The sequence below is a fragment of the Myiozetetes cayanensis genome, unplaced genomic scaffold (assembly GCF_022539395.1).
Source record: "Myiozetetes cayanensis isolate MyiCay16 unplaced genomic scaffold, myiCay2020 scf3, whole genome shotgun sequence".
Lineage (NCBI taxonomy): Eukaryota > Metazoa > Chordata > Aves > Passeriformes > Tyrannidae > Myiozetetes > Myiozetetes cayanensis.
Window position 1 is genome coordinate 909,404 of NW_026087521.1, and position 15,333 is coordinate 924,736.

General features: G+C 62.3%; 1 protein-coding gene across 1 annotated transcript in view; it reads left to right on the plus strand.

Annotated features, from left to right (window-relative positions):
* The first annotated feature begins 2,263 nt into the window (after window positions 1–2,263).
* SBF1 (SET binding factor 1) overlaps window positions 2,264–15,333 on the plus strand; it is a 54,785-nt gene continuing 41,715 nt past the window's right edge. The window contains 1 exon segment of the mRNA XM_050325019.1: window positions 2,264–2,412. Coding sequence (XP_050180976.1) covers window positions 2,358–2,412 — 55 coding nt within the window. The 5' untranslated portion in view covers window positions 2,264–2,357.

The following is a 15,333-nucleotide window of genomic DNA, read 5'->3' on the forward strand; positions in this document are numbered from 1 at the left end:
CACACCCCACACACACCTCTCACCTCTGGGCACTTCCAGGGCAGCTCAGCCCGGTTTTCTCATTCCCACCCTCTGGCACTGCTCTGGTCCCGTGTCCCAGCTGTCACCTGTGCCAGCTGCCCATCCTTTGGGCTGTCTGCAGGCTGTCACCCTGCCGGTGATCCAGCAGTCACCCCAGCACATCCCTGGCCCTGTGTCACCATCCCATGGGATTGCACCCGGAGCCTCACCCTGACCCTCATGTCCTCCTTGGCCACATGGACACCACTCGGTGGCCTCCAAGCCAGGATCTGGCCATGGACCCACCAGTCCCACAGCTCTGGCACTGCTGGCAGGGCAGGAGTTTGCCCGTGGCAGCACCTGGGCCTGTGAGTGGGGACACAGGGATGTGGGATGTGGGGACATGGGGACGGCCATCCTGGTGCCAGCCCCACCCCGGCCCCGGCCCCATGGAGCAGGCAGGCAGCCCTTGGCATGGCACGTGGTGCTTGGCACATGGCACGGGGACACCCGGTCACCACTGTCCCTGCACCAGGGACCCCCCAGCACCCTCAGGAATCCCCCTGTGCTGTGGGACTGTGGCCTTTTCCCGGGTGGGCTCTGCCTGGGAGGGGCACCAGCCCAGTGTGGGGGACTGGGGGGATCTGAGGGGACCCCTTGGTGGTGCCTGGGCTGTGACAGTGCCAGGGCTGCAGCCGAACATGTCCCGACACGGCACACGCGGCCGGTGACGGCGGTGCAGGAGGTGCAAGGGCCGGGTGGGATTGCATCACACCTGGGGAGGGGGTGGTGCAAGGGGGACCCCCACTCTGGAGGGGCTGCTGGGGCCGGCTGTGCACCCCGGGCACCCCTCCCAGCCCGGGAGGACCCGAGATCCCAGGGGGTGTGAGCCCCGAGGCCAGGGGTGGGCAGTGCCCGGTGCCGCCGCAGGCCGTGGGTTTGGCACGGCCGGGCCGTGGCCATGTCACTGAACCCGGACCCCCAGGGCCCCTCGGGGGGCTGAGGCCGGACGGGACCCAGCTGCCCCCCCACCCCGCACGCACCCCACGTCCCGCTCCCGCGTGGGAGTGGGAACGGGGATTTTCCCGGGTGAATCACGGCCGGCTGTGCCCCGGCGTGTGCCCGTGACCCCGTGCCCTGGGACAGGCATAGCCCGAGGATGCTCAGCGGAGGGTCCTGCCCTGGCACCTTCCTGTCCCTGGCACAGGTGAGCTCTGGGGCGTGGGGGCAGCTGCTGCCGTGGGATGGGATGGGATGGGATAGGATGGGATGGGATGGGATGGGATGGGATGGGATGGGATGGGATGGGATGGTGACCCCACCACTGCAGCCGCTGCTCCGAGCCGATGCCACCGAGGGCTGTGCCAGGGCATGCTGCCACCTCGGCCCCCGTGTAGCCCCAGCCCTGTCCCCGGGTGGAGTCGTGCAGGTGTGGCTGCCCAGGGACAGGGATGGCGAGGACAGATCCCGGTGCCCGGGGGGGCTGGCACCGGCACGGGGACACGTGCTGCCCGTTGGCCACGGGGCCGCTCGGCTCTCCGAAGGCTGATCCCGGCTCCAGCCGCCCCGATGGGCACCGGGCTGGGCGCTGCATCCCCGTGGGACCCCCATCCTGCCCCCTGCGCCGTGTCTGGCTGTCTGTGCCGTGAGGGGCTGCACAGCCCCCGCCACGTGGGTGCCAGGACCCCGTGGGGCGGGGACACCACGCCCAGGGTCCCTGGTTGGGGGGGTGCACACCCGTGGGGCTGCACAGCTGCGGGGGGGCTTCTTTGCCTCTTAGGGGGGGTGAACATTCGCGGGGTGATTCCCAGGGGGCCCTGGGGAACGGGAGGTCGTGCACAACTGAGGTGTCCCCGCACACGCGCGTGCACACACCGGGCACGTCCCCTCACACCTGGGGGGTACTTCCCTTATCGGGGGAGTTCCCCACGTACACGAATCCATGCACACCCCTGAGGTGTCCGTGCGTATCTGCGGGGGTCCCCACACCCCTTCCATGCACATCTGGGGGTCCTGCCGCATCTGCGGGGGTCCCCCAGCCTTGTCCGTGCACATTTGGGGGGGTCCTGCCACACTGGGGGTCCCCCATCCCTGTCCCCGCCCCCCGGGGATCCCCGCCCCCTGGGAAGCCCTGCGCCGGCCCCGCCCCCGCCCCTCCTGGCCCCGCCCCTCCCGCCCTCCCCTCAGCCAATGGCGCGCGCAGCTCCTTCCCTCCCGCAGCCAATGGGGCGGCGGCGCAGGCGCGGTGTGCGCGGGGCCAAGATGGCGGCGGGCGGCGGGCGCGGGCGGGCGGAGGAGCCCTGAGGAGCCGAGCGGGGCCCAGCGCGGGCCCGGGGCCGGCACGGGCCGCGCCCGCCATGGCCCGCCTGGCCGACTACTTCGTGCTCGTGGGATACGACCCCGGCAAGCGCGGTGAGCGGCGCGGGGACGCGGCGGCGGTGGCGGTGGCGGCGGCGGCGGCGGCGGCGGGGGCCGGGCCCGCGCGGGACCGCCTGGGACGGCGGCGGTGCCGGGTCGGGGGTGCGGGATCGGGGAGTGCGGGGAGAACCCGGGCCGGGGCTGCAGGTCCGGACTGAGAGTGCGGGGTCTGGTCGGGGCGCGGGGTCTGATCGGGCCGTGCAGGGTCCGGGCCGGGTGTGCGGGGCTGTCCTAGGGGTGCGGGTGTGCCCAGCCCGGGGTGCAGGGCTGTCCTGGGGTGGGGTGTGCCCAGCCCGGGTGTGCGGGGCTGTCCTAGGGGTGCAGGGTGTGCCCAGCCCGGGGGTGCGGGGCTGTCCTGGGGTGCGGGGTGTGCCCAGCCCGGGTGTGCGGGGCTGTCCTAGGGGTGCGGGGTGTGCCCAGCCCGGGGGTGCGAGGCTGACCCGGGGCTCTGGGGCCGGGCCGGGCAGCGCTCAGCCTGCACCCCTGGCCCGGCCCCGAGCCCCCGTGCAGGCCCTCTCCGCAGCCCCCCGCAGGAGCTCCCCCCGCCCGGTCCGGCGCGTTCAGGGTGTCGATGTTCACAGAGGCTCCCCCCGCGCTGTCGCCGAGCTGTCACCGCTCCGGAAACATCGGCCGGGCCTGGGGGTGGAGGGCGGGCACTGCTGCCCTCCCGGGGGAAGCTCCCGGCCCCGCCGCCCCGGGCATCCACAGCCCCTCGGACAGGGGGTTGTGCTCCCAGCCCTGTTCCCCCCGGCAGCTCCCCGTGTCCAGCCCGACCCCCAGGTGTGCCGGGCACCTCGTCTCTCCGTCCTCTCCCACTTCCCTTCTGTCCCTCGGGTGCTGTCATTGGTTGTTTTGGTCATGGGGTGTCCCTTGTTTGGGATCTGGGGGCCTCTTTCCATCGTATTTCCTCGTACCGTCCTACCCCCGACACCTTTTGGTGAAAATGAGCTTTGGGAGCGTCATAAAGGACGTGAAGCGACCCCAAACCAGGATTTGTTGCAGAACTCCCCTCTCCGAGCATCCCTTCCCACCTGGCACGTTCCCAGGAGGAGCAGCTGGGTGGGCTGGGGCTGTTCCAAGCCTGTGCTCGGAGCTGGGGAGGGGAATCCTTGCTGTGCCCAGGGTTTTGTTGTCATGGGGGTGCTGGGGAGGCTGGAGCTGGGCTCGCACCCCGGGGTTTGCAGTGCTCTCTGGGCATCCCAGCACCCTCCCTCTGGAAAGCAGGAGCTGTGGGGAGCACGGCATGTGTTGGGAATGCTGGAGACCAGGAGGGCTCGCTCAGAGCTTGGGGTTCTCTGAGGGGTTTCTGATCAGGTGGTGGCTTATTATTAGTGTTGTTGTTATTATTATTAATGTTTTCCCCTGGTGTCCCAACATCCCTTGGCACTGGGATGGGCAGGAGCTGCTCTCCCTTGCACCCTGACCACCCCTGTGTTGGGAGGGCTGTGGGAGGGGGTGGCTGCTCCATCTGGGAGTGGATTCCTTGTCCTGTGGGGAGTGAGTGCAGGGCTGGGGCCATACTGGGCAGTGGGACCCCCTTTGCTTTGCTTCCAGGTGCTTCCTCCTGCACCTCCTTCCTCAGCTCCTGCTGGTTTGGAAGGGTTGGTGTGGACTTGTCTGGGGAAGAGGATGGTGCTGTGAGGTGAAGTGGTGGCTGCAGTGGGGCAGCCAAAAGGAAGAGAGGAGATTTAGACTGGATTTTGGGAGGGAATTTCTGTCTGGGAGGGTGGGCAGGCCCTGGCACAGGTTGCCCAGAGAAGCTGTGGCTGCCCCTGGATCCCTGGAAGTGTCCAAGGCCAGGTTGGACAGGGGCTTGGAGCCACCTGGGATAGGGGAAGGTGTCCCTGCCCATGGCAAGGGGTGGAACTGGGTGGGCTTTAAGGTCCCTTCCCACCCAAACCATTCCATGATTCTATGACACTGGGAAGGGAAGAGCTCACACTTAGTGAATCGTGTTCTTCTTTATTTTGGCTTATTTCCTCTTTATTGACTTTATTTTTGGGCTTCACTCCCCTCTGCAGGGAGGGGATGGCTCCAGGATGCCATGGGGAGGGAGGGAACAGGTCCAGGACAGCAGCCCAAACCTCTTCCCTGCTGGGATGGCACTCACCTCTCCGGGTGTGTCCCAGGGGATGTGCCAACCCCCAGGGCCTGTCCCTGGGGATGCAGAGATGGGTCCAACGCTGCTCCTGTGATTTTTGGGCCTGCTCTGGCAGCGCTCCCTGAGCACTGCCCTGTTTTCCTGCTCCCCCTCCCAGCTTAGATAACGTGGGAGGAAGGGCAGCCGCTCATCTGCCGGTGACTAATTGCTGTACAGGTTGGGTTGGTCCTGCCGAGCCGTGGGCTGGGCACGGGGCTGTGCCATGATGGTGTGCCGGGATGGGCAGGGGGCTGTGCCAGGATGGGGCAGGATGGTGTGCCAGGATGGGGCAGGATGATGTGCCAGGATGGGCAGGATGGTGTGCCGGGATGGGGCAGGATGCTGTGCCAGGATGATGTGCCGGGATGGGGCAGGATGCTGTGCCAGGATGATGTACCGGGATGGGGCAGGATGCTGTGCCAGGATGATGTGCCGGATGATGGGGCAGGATGCTGTGCCGGGATGGGGCAGGATGGTGTGGCAGGATGGGCAGGGGGCTGTGCCAGGATGGGCAGGATGGTGTGCAGGGATGGGGCCCAGGAGTTTGTGCCAGTGGGATTCGTGGTGGGGCAGGGACACGTTGGCAGTGGGGGATGTGAAAGGGAAGGTCTACCGGGTGGTGGGATCTGAGGTGGCTCTGCAGTGTCTCCAGAGTTGGAATCCCAGGATGGTTTGGGTGGGAAGGGGTCTTAAAGCCCATCCAGTACCACCCCTGCCATGGGCAGGGACACCTTCCACGAGCCCAGGTTGATCCAACCTGGCCTTGGACACTCCGAGGGATCCAGGGGCAGCCACAGCTTCTCTGCCCAACCTGTGCCAGGGCCTGCCCACCCTCCCAGCCAGGAATTCCTTCCCAATATCCCATCTATCCCTGCCTTCTGGCAGGGGCTCTCAGATCTCCCTGGAGCGCTGTCTCCTGTCCCAGCCTGTCCCCATGGGATGTTCTTGTGGCTCAGCGCACTCTGTGGGATCAAAACCGAAAGTAGAGCCAGGCTGGAGTGGGACAAGGAGGGTGGTTCAGCACAGCTGGGGGCACTGGGGTGCTGCTGGGGGAGCCTGGTGTGTCTGGGGGGGTTTCCTGGGTGGAGCTTTGCCTTCCTGGAGGGGCCCAGCCCCCGTGACCAGGGCTGTGGTGCAGAGCTGTAACCACGTCCTGCCGCTCTGGAGGGAGCAGACGAGGGCTGTTAACCCTGCAGGAGATGGGGCTGGGGCTGTGAAACCGCTGTGTTCCCGGCCTGGCTGTGGGCCAGGGGACACCCAGCCCTTCCCTCCCGGGGTCTGGAGCCACGGGGTCCCTGGGGAGAACCTGCCTGGCACCAACGTCCCCGTGTCCCTCAGCTGTGCCCTGTGCCCAGCCGAGGGGGCCTGTGGGAGGGGGGCTCCAGGGAAAAGTGTGGAGCTTAAACGTGTGGAACTGAAACACTCCCAGCAGTGGGAATTGCGTCCTTTCTTGCCAGAGTCTGTTTTATTGCGTGGTGATTGTGCACATTATTCTCTGTAAATGGATGTTTTTAATTCTCTTGGCTCTTCCCGATGCTGCAGACAGATGACAGCTTTCCAGGGCTGGGATTGTGCTGGCTTTTGCCTCGGAATCCGAGGGAATGACAACTTTCCAGGGCTGGGATTGTGCCAGGTTTTGCCTCAGGATCCAAGGGGTTTTGTCTGTGCATCCCCTGTGGCCTGGGAGTCCAGGGCAGCTCGATTCCAAATGGTGTTTGACGTGGCTGGAGGCCTTGTTTAGGATAGGGAGCACTGGACAGGCACAGCCTCTTCCTGGGGGAATTGGGACTCGAACAAACAAAATCTGGGGATTTCAGACCCGCATGTTTCTGGATGAGCCACTGAGGATCCACTGCTGTGCCTGAGTCCCTGCCCATCCTGGCCCCAGCACTTCTCGGGTGCTCCAGGCTCTGACCAACCCTCTGGGGTTCTCCTGGGGGATTTAAGCTGCCAGAGGGCAGGCTCAGATGGGATATTGGGAAGGAATTGCTGGCTGGGAGGGTGGGGAGGCCCTGGCCCAGGTTGACCAGAGAAGCTGCTCCTGGATCCCTGGAAGTGTCCAGGGCCAGGTTGGACGGAGCTTGGAGCAACCTGGGCCAGTGGAAGGTGTCCCTGCCCATGGCAGGGGTGGCACTGGGTGGGCTTTAAGGTCCCTTCCCACCCAACCCATTCCATGACTCTGCAGTTCCTGCCGTGCTCGCTGCTCCGTCCCCATCCCGGAGAGCCGGTGCTGGTGTGCCGCGGGTGGGGGTGGGTGGTACCGAGGCTGCTCCCAGGGTTCCCAGCCAGGGAGGCTGCGGTGCTTTCCCCGTTCCCGAGCGTTCATTCCCCTGGAGGAGCAGCTCCCTGCCTTCGGGGGGGTCAGGGGCAGCTGCTGCCCGCGGTGCTGCCTCTTTCCAGGAGGCGGCAGTTTCTGGGGACAGTGAGGAGCGAGGACATGAACGGGGAGGGAGCAGCTCCTCGGGCTCTCCCTGGCTCTGCTTCCTGTGGGGGAGAAGCTGCAGTGGATCCGCTGGGCAGGGCAGGGCTCCCAGGGCTCCTCCTGCTGCTGCCCCACCTGTGTTTGGGGTGGATTTGCAGCCTGTGGTGCCGCAGGAGGCCCGTGGGTGGGGGGAGGTGGCCGTGTCACCCTCGTGCGTGGCCGTGGCCGGTGACTCACGGGTCTGACTCAGCCCCGGGCTCTGGTAACGCGGGGCCGGCAAAATCCCCGCCGTGGAAAAACCACCTGGGGTTGGCACCGGGGATGGAACTGTTTGCTGGGTCAATATTTGGAGAGGGAGAGAGGGGATGGGAATGGCTGTGCCACGTGCAGGGCTGCTCCTGGCTGCTGGGAAGGTGAGGAGGTGGCAAGGAAAGGTCCAGAGGAGGCCGTGGAGATGATGGAGCATCTCCCCCATGAGGAATGGTTGGGAGAATTGGGATTGTTCATCCTGGAGAAGAGGAGGCTCCAGGGAGGCCTGAGAGCCCCTTGCAGGGCCTAAAGGGGCTCCAGGAGGTCTGATGGATGGGGGTTAGTCCTGCAGGGCCCTGTCTGTGCTGGGTCTGAGCTCTTCCAGCTTCATCGAGGGGCATCAGGAGAGATTAATCATGGAATCACCAGGGGGTTTGTGTTGGAAAATGCCTCGGAGCCCATCGAGTCCAACCATTCCCAGCATGGCCAGGGCCACCACTGACCATGTCCCCAAGTGCCACGTCCACAGGGCTTTGAAATCCCTCCAGAATGGGGACTCCACCCTGCCCTGGGCAGCCCTTTAGCTTGGGCATCGGGAAGGTTTCTCCTCCTTTGGAGGGAACATTCCCATGTCTGGCTGGATCTCCTTGCCTGCAATTCCTGCTGCTGTGCCCGTGGCCGGTGTTCCTGGTGTGCAACGCCCGTGTCACTGTTTTGGGAAGGTGGGTGAGGAGGAAGCACTGACCTAAACCAGGCATTGCAACCAGATTCTTGACCTGTCTGGAATATTTTATTTGCTGCCAGTGAGGATTTAGCCCATTTCTTTCTGGTCTCTCACATCCCAGCTCGTGTTTCTCCCCAAATCCAAAGCCTTTCCTTGCAGTAAGTCCTGTTTTCCCGTTCCTAGCGCTGGGCTGGAGTGGCGGCTGTGGTTTTATGGATGCTTAAAACACAAACAAACCTCACTTGACCTGAGGTAAAAACGTGCCCTGGAGCTCCCTGGGCTGCAGGAGGAGGAGTTAACCCCAAAACCCCTTGGGTGTGGTTCCCCGTGACACCTGGGGGGATCAGGGGGTGATCTGGGGTGGATGGGACGGATGAACTGCGGGTGCTTCTCTTCCCCCTCTCTCCGGGGTCTAGTGTCTGTTCCTCTCCATGGCTCTGACCTTCCTGACCACTGAATACTCCTGTTCTGGCAAAGCAGAGCTCTGGGAGCCTGCAGGCCTTGGGGCAGGCAATTCCTGCTCCTAGGAATGTACCTTTCCCATATCCAGAGTGTGGTTGTCCCTTCCAGGTGGGCAGCTGGTCCCAGAGGAGGCCCAGTGGGTTCGGGGACTGGGGGGGACCCTCTGAGATGGTTTGGGGGCTGCTTTTAGGGGCAGGCAGTGGGTGGAGGTCGGGGCCTGTGGAAAAGCAGCAGTGAGGGCCCTCCCTCTCCCCTCCTCCCCCACCAATTCCGATGTTTTTTTGTTTCTGGAGCGGCTCAAAGTGCCACGTGTCCCTTTGCCGGGAGCAGCCGCACGTTTGGCAGCTCCCGCTGCCTCGTCACCGCGAGCTGGAGCGTCTTGCACGTTATTTTCGTGTCTCTGCGCGCTGCTGGATGGAGATGATGCAGCAGGGGGGTTTTTGGGGAGGAAGAGCTGAGTGTGGCTGCCTGTCTGCAGCAGAGGTGTTTCTGTGGGTAGCTGGAGGAAGTGGAGCAAAGCGGCTTCTCGGTGTGCTGTGTGTGCGGCGTCTTCCTCCCAGCCCCGAGCTCTGAGCTGTGCTGATGGCCCAGATAAGGCTCTTCTCAGTCTGACACAGTCACACCCTGCCCAGGCAAGGGCTGGGGATAGGACTGGGTCTGGGCCCAAATCACCCTGCCCAGGCTCACACAGCTCCTGAGCCAAAGGATCCCTGCCTGGATGCACTGGGGGCTCTGCAGCCGGAGGGGAGCAGCAGCAGCTTCCTCAGAGCCTCCAAGCCCTTGAGTCCAGGGAAGGGAAGGGAGCTGGGAAGGGGCTGGAGCAGCAGGAGCAGCTGAGGGAGCTGGGGGGCTCATCCTGGAGAAAAGGAGGCTCAGGGGGGACCTTCTGGCTCTGCAAGTCCCTGCCAGAAGGGGGGAGCTGGGGGAGGTCGGGCTCTGCTCCCAGGGGACAGGACAAGGGGAAATGGCCTCAAGCTGTGCCAGGGGAGCTTCCTGGGAAAATTCCTTGCTGGAAAGGGCTGTCCAGCCCTGGCACAGCTGCCCAGGGCAGTGGTACTGTCCCCATCCCTGGAAGGATTGCAGAGCTGTGTGGATGTGACAAGGTGGGGACAGGGGTCAGTGGTGGCCTTGGCAGGGCTGGGGATGATTGGACTAGGTGGGCTCAGAGGCCTTTTCCATCCCAAACAATTCCGTGATTCCAAGCCAGCTCCACTCCAAAACTGTGCTAACGTTGCTCTTTTAGGGTGGGAGAAGCCTCTGCCCTCCCTTTAGGCCCCTTGCCCCAATGTTTAGTGTTTGGTTTAAACACCTGCAGTCACACATCCAGTGTTTGGGAACCCAGACACCAAAGACCTGGAAAACCCTGCCATGAATTCCAGGCAGGATGGAAAGTGCCAGGTGTGTGCTCATCTCCTGTCAGGTTCTCAGCTGTGTCCTTCACTGGGGGGGGAAGTTGGGAATGCACCTCTCCAAGGTGAGGGGAGGAGCCTGAACCCCGGGCAAGCGATGCTGCTCCGGCCACCCCGATCCCAGGCGGCCCTCCAGCGTGGCCAGGTCACTCTGAGGGCTGTGGGGGCACAGGGTTGGGACACAGCTGTGGGAGCACTGTCCTGCAATCCCTGCAACACAGCAGCTCTGTTTGGATGAAGCCAAGGACGATTGTTCGCTTCAGCCTCTGCCGCCGGAGCGGCTCCGGCTCCGGGCGCGTCACGGGCTGGATTTAGGGATGAGCACAACCGTGGCTCTCGTGGCTTCACACCCCATCCAGGACGGGTGGGATGAGCCCTTGGGAGCCAGCAGGATGCTGGGAAGCTGCTGGGCTGGCACGGCACGGCTTCCTCTGGAGAGGCAGGTGATTAGAAAGGGATAAGCTCCTGGGTGGGATGAAGGTGAGTTGGGAAGGAGGTCAGACAGTGCGTGGTACCAGGGAGCTGATCCCTGCAGGAATCACCTGCAGCAGATGGAATGTTCTGTCTGGTGATGTGTCAGGAATTGCCAGGGATGAGAATCCCCACAGTGACGATGGGAAAGCTGAGGAAGCAACTCTGTCCAGTTCCTGCTCTCTCCAGCTCCCTGACAGGAGGGTGGAGCCGGGGGGGTCCTGCCCAGTGGAGCAGAGGGGGGACAGCGGCCCTGCAGACAATCCTGGGGTGTCCCAAAGCCATGCCCTGCCTCTCCTAACCTGGCTCCTCCCTTCCCAGCAGACTGGGACTCTCCTTGGGGGACTTTGAATTAAACTTCTTGTTCCTCCCTGTCTGGCTTCGACCTCTCTGGGTTCCTCTCGGCTCTCCTGACTCAGATCCATGTTTTCACTTCATATTTTGTTTCCCTCCCTATTTGGACAGTTTTTGGCCACGTTTGGAGGCTGCTTTGCTCATGTCACTCACGATCTGCATCCACGCAGTTTCCCCCTCTCCGTGCCATCCCTGTTTTCCTTTTTTCCCTCCCCAAGTCCTGGCAATGGAGTCACTTCCCCATCACCTTCAGCAGAGGGTGGGAGTGTTGATTCTTCTCCTTGATTATTCTTTTGACCTGAATTGTTCTTGACGGCTCTCGTTTCATGCAAGGACCTTTCACGAGTGTTACATCTCTTGGGAATCCCTCTCCACGGAGGATGTTGGGATTCTGTGGGTTTTTTTAAAGGCTGGTGCACGAGCTTGAGGTGTTTGGGTTTTGTGTCTGGTCAGAAGGAGCTGTTCAATGTGCAGCTCCAAGAGCTGCTTGAGCTCCTTCACTCATCCCCTATCCCTGGAAGTGTCCAAGGCCAGGTTGGAGCTTGGAGCAACCTGGGCCCAGTGGAAGGTGTCCCTGCCCATGGCAGGGGTGGCACTGGATGGGCTTTAAAGTCCCTTTCCCACCCAAACCATTCCATGGTTCTGTGATCACGACCTCAGCCTTTCTAGAGGAGTTTTTGCCCGAGAAAAAAGTGGCTCCTTTTTCCTGAAGGCCCTTCCTGAGCATCCCTGTGTCCCTGGGCGTGTCCTCAGCCCTTCCCTGTGGGCATGAGCGCTCCAGGTGGCGCTGGGCCGAGCAGAGGGAACGTGATCTGTCGTCCCAGACACCCTGGGCACGCGGGGATGAATCGGCAGCACCGCAAACGCTGGAGCCTGGGGTGGGGGGAGAAGTCATGAGACAGGCACAGGGGCTGGGATCCTCTGAGTCACCGCTTGGAGAAAGCTGTTCCCGGCTCGGGAGGCCGTAGGAAGCGCGGTGGGAAGCTGAGGGAGCAGCTGGGAGCCGAGGAAAGGGAGGAGTGATGGTGGGATGGGGATGGGGGGGGCAGCTCCTCCAGCCTGGATTCTCTGGCTTTCACCATAAAAGGTGCCGTTTTCCTTCGCACCCCCGTGGGTTTAGAAAGTGTTTGCGAGTTGTGGAGCGCGGAGGGAGAAGGAAACTTCCGAGGAGGAAAAGTCTGGAGAGGGCTCGTGGGGCTCGTGCTCGTCTCCCTGGGGTGATGGGGTGGTGCCTGCAGGGATGTGGGACTGGGAGATGGGGTGTGATGGATCGGGGGCTTTAGGGCTGTGGGGTGGGAAGTGCCGACCAAGGAGGCAGTTTCGGTCTGGGAGGTGAAGGGGCTGCCTGTGACCCAGTGGGAGCACTGGATGCAGCTCCAGGAGGACAAGGATCCTCATGGAGTTATTAAAACAAACAGAAACCCCCAAATCCCCCCAAAATCCAACCCTCCAAACAACCCCACCTTTCCCAAAACAGCGCCTGGTGTTGGCAGCCCATGGGAAGCGAACACATCCTTGTTCAAGGGTAATTGAGGAATTTAACCCCGGCTGGTCTGTGATTCCTGGGAATGCTGCACACTCCTGGGAAGGCAGCAGCTCTGCTCTGCTTCCCTGCTCCTGGAGAAACATGGCACCGTGGGGAGAACAAGGATGGGGACCCCAAAACCGGTGGGGAAGGATGGATGTGACAGGACAGCATTCCCAGGGTGGGAAGGGCAGGGCAGGAAGCATGTCCTGCTCCGGAGCTGGAGGGATTGGGGAGGCACCTGTGGCACCTTGGGGACCCTAAACTCTGTGCCAGGCTGGGGTACCCTGTCCCTGTGTCCTTCCAGCTGGGGCTCGAGGCTGCTGTGGGATCTGCAGATCTTCTGCCAGATGGAGAGATTGCCGGCAGCCAAGTAAATCCCGGGATTTACCGGCTGAGACAGAGGGGCTGGAGGTGGCGTTGGGATGGGGGAATGTGGGAGGTGCTGGAGGGGGTCAGCCCTGGTCAGGGACTCCCAGAGAGGTGGGAGAGGAGCTCTGGATTGCCCCTGCCATGGTCACAGCCCCCTCAGGAGAAGAGTGTCATGGAATCGTGGAATGGTTTGAGTGGGAAGGGACCTTAAGGCTCATCCAGTGCCACCCCTGCCATGGGCAGGGACACCTTCCACTGGCCCAGGTGGCTTCAAGCCCCGTCCAGCCTGGCCTTGGGCACTTCCAGGGATCCAGGGGCAGCCACAGCTTCTCTGCCCAACCTGTGCCAGGGCCTGCCCACCCTCCCAGGATGTTGTCACTGGAAAACAAAGCTCAGGAGTGGGTGCAGGGGCAGTCGGGGTTTGCTGAGCACTGGGTGCCCTTGTTTAGCCACAACAAGGAGCTCACCTGGTGTGGGGTCACCTGGTGGGTGTGTCCCTGCTGTGGAGCTCACCTGACTCCAGCAGCTGCACCTCAACCCCCTCGTGCAGGTCATTTGTTTGTCTGGTTTGTTGGTTGTTTTTAATGGAATCACAGAATTGTTTGGAAAAACCCTCGGAGCCCATTGAGTCCAACTGTCCCCAGCACTGCCAAGGCCACCACTGGCCATGTCCCCAAGTGCCACATCCACAGGGATTTGAAGTCCCTCCAGGGCTGAGCACTCCAAACCTCCCTGGGCAGCCCCTACCAAGGCCTCACCACCCTTTCCAGCAACAAATTCCTCCTCATGGCCAACCTGAGCCTCCCCTGGCACAGCTTGAGGCCGTTTCCCCTTGTCCTGTCCCTGTTCCCTGGGAGCAGAGCCCGACCCCCCCCGGCTCCCCCCTCCTGGCAGGGACTTGCAGAGCCAGAAGGTCCCCCCTGAGCCTCCTTTTCTCCAGGATGAGCCCCCCCTGCTCCCTCAGCCGCTCCTGCTGCTCCAGACCCTTCCCAGCTCCCTGGCAGTGTCCAGGGGGATCTGCTGCCTGTCCGTGTTGCCTCAGGGATCAGGAGGGATCCAGGGCCTCGAGGGTGTGGGAACATCCCTGCAGCACCAGGTGCGAGTGTTGGGAGCAGAGCTGGGATGTTGGCACACAGGAATTCCTGGGATAACCTGGGATAAGTCCTCCTGAGCCCTTCAGAGCTTGTGTGGGGGATGGTGGCAGTGTCACCTGTGTCACTCTGGTGAGCACAGGGAGCTCATCCCTGTGCTGGTTTCCTCTCAGCTGCACTGCCAGAGGGGACAGCCTGGAGCCAGGCTGGGAGAGCTGGGGGGTTCACCTGGAGAAGAGAAGGCTCCAGGGAGACCTGAGAGCCCCTTGCAGGGCCTAAAGGGGCTCCAGGAGAGCTGGAGAGGGACTGGGGACAAGGCCTGGAGGGACAGCACACAGGGAATGGCTTTCCCCGTTCAGCCTTCCCATTCTCCGTCTCTGAAATCATTTCAATGTGATTATTTTGCATTATTTTGCTTGGCTCTGCTGCTTCATCCCAGCCCATGAGGGCTTTGGGGTGCCTGGAATTTTCCACGTGCTGGGGTGGCTGGAAGGAGCTCAGAAAAAGGGGGATAAGTTGGGAGTGTCATCATGTACCACCCCAAAACCAAAATGCCGTCTCCTTGCCCTGGCCTTGGGAAAAAGGAGGATGAGGAAGGGGCTCTGGAGGAGCAGGGAGAGTAGGAAGCTGCTCACAGCTCTTGGATCCCTTCCCAGAAATGCTTGCTGGAAAATGTGGACTCTCCTCCCCAGGTCTGGAGGGAGAGACAGGGACGTGGTGGGCTCATCCCAGCTCCAGCTGTGGTGTGGGATGGAGGGAATGGGGAGGTGGTGGGATCATCCTGTGCTGTTCCACTGCTTCAAGTCTCAGTTTGGACAGATTTGGGTCGGATTTTGGGGCACTGTTCCCCACTGGTGACTTCCCAGATGGTGCAGATGTTCCTGTCCTGGGCCTCCAGGGCCTCCAGTCCCTTTCTGAGCACCCAAACCACTTGGCCACGGGGATTTTGACTCTGTCAGGAGCCAAATCCCTCTGGGGCCTGACATCACCGGAATCACCTTGGGGCCAGTCTGTTTTCCTGGAGTCTCCTGGGATAAATCATGAATTCCCATTCCCTGGGGGTTTCCAGCAGTGCTGGAGTGCTGATCCTGTTGCAGACCTGGTGTTTGTCTGTGGGATTTATCCCCAGCCCCGTGTGCCCACGCACGTCTCGGCCCTCCAGTGGGATTATCCCGGGGCTCTGTCTGTCTCCTTGAGCTCCATCAGCACTGGGAAGGTCGCTCCTGTCCCGGGATGGCTCGGGGGGTGTGCGAGGGGTCCCTCACGTCCTTCCTGCCTGGGCTCTGTCCACACGGAGCTTTGCCTTGATCCACGGCCAAGTTTGGAATACTCAGGACGTATTTTCCAACTTTCCCGGCCCTTGATGTGTTTTTTTTTTTTTGGTCTGTCGGGTGTTTTTCCCTGGGATTGGTCTGTCTGGAACCAGCTGTTCAGGGCTGTGCTGTCCAAAATCCCCGGTGGGACGAGGTCGTTGCGAATATTGCTCGGTATTCCTGAAAATCTGAGCGGGACAGGAAGCTGATGTTGGAGAAAACGTTGGGATTTTCTGTGGTTCTCTGAAATTTATCGCTAATTCCCGTTTTATTTATGTTTTTAATTAGTTTGTTACTCATTTCTCTGTGACCTTTAGTGGTGTCTGACCTGGTTTCACACTCACATGGCTCTCGGGGTGGTTTCCTGGTTGTTTGGTTGACTG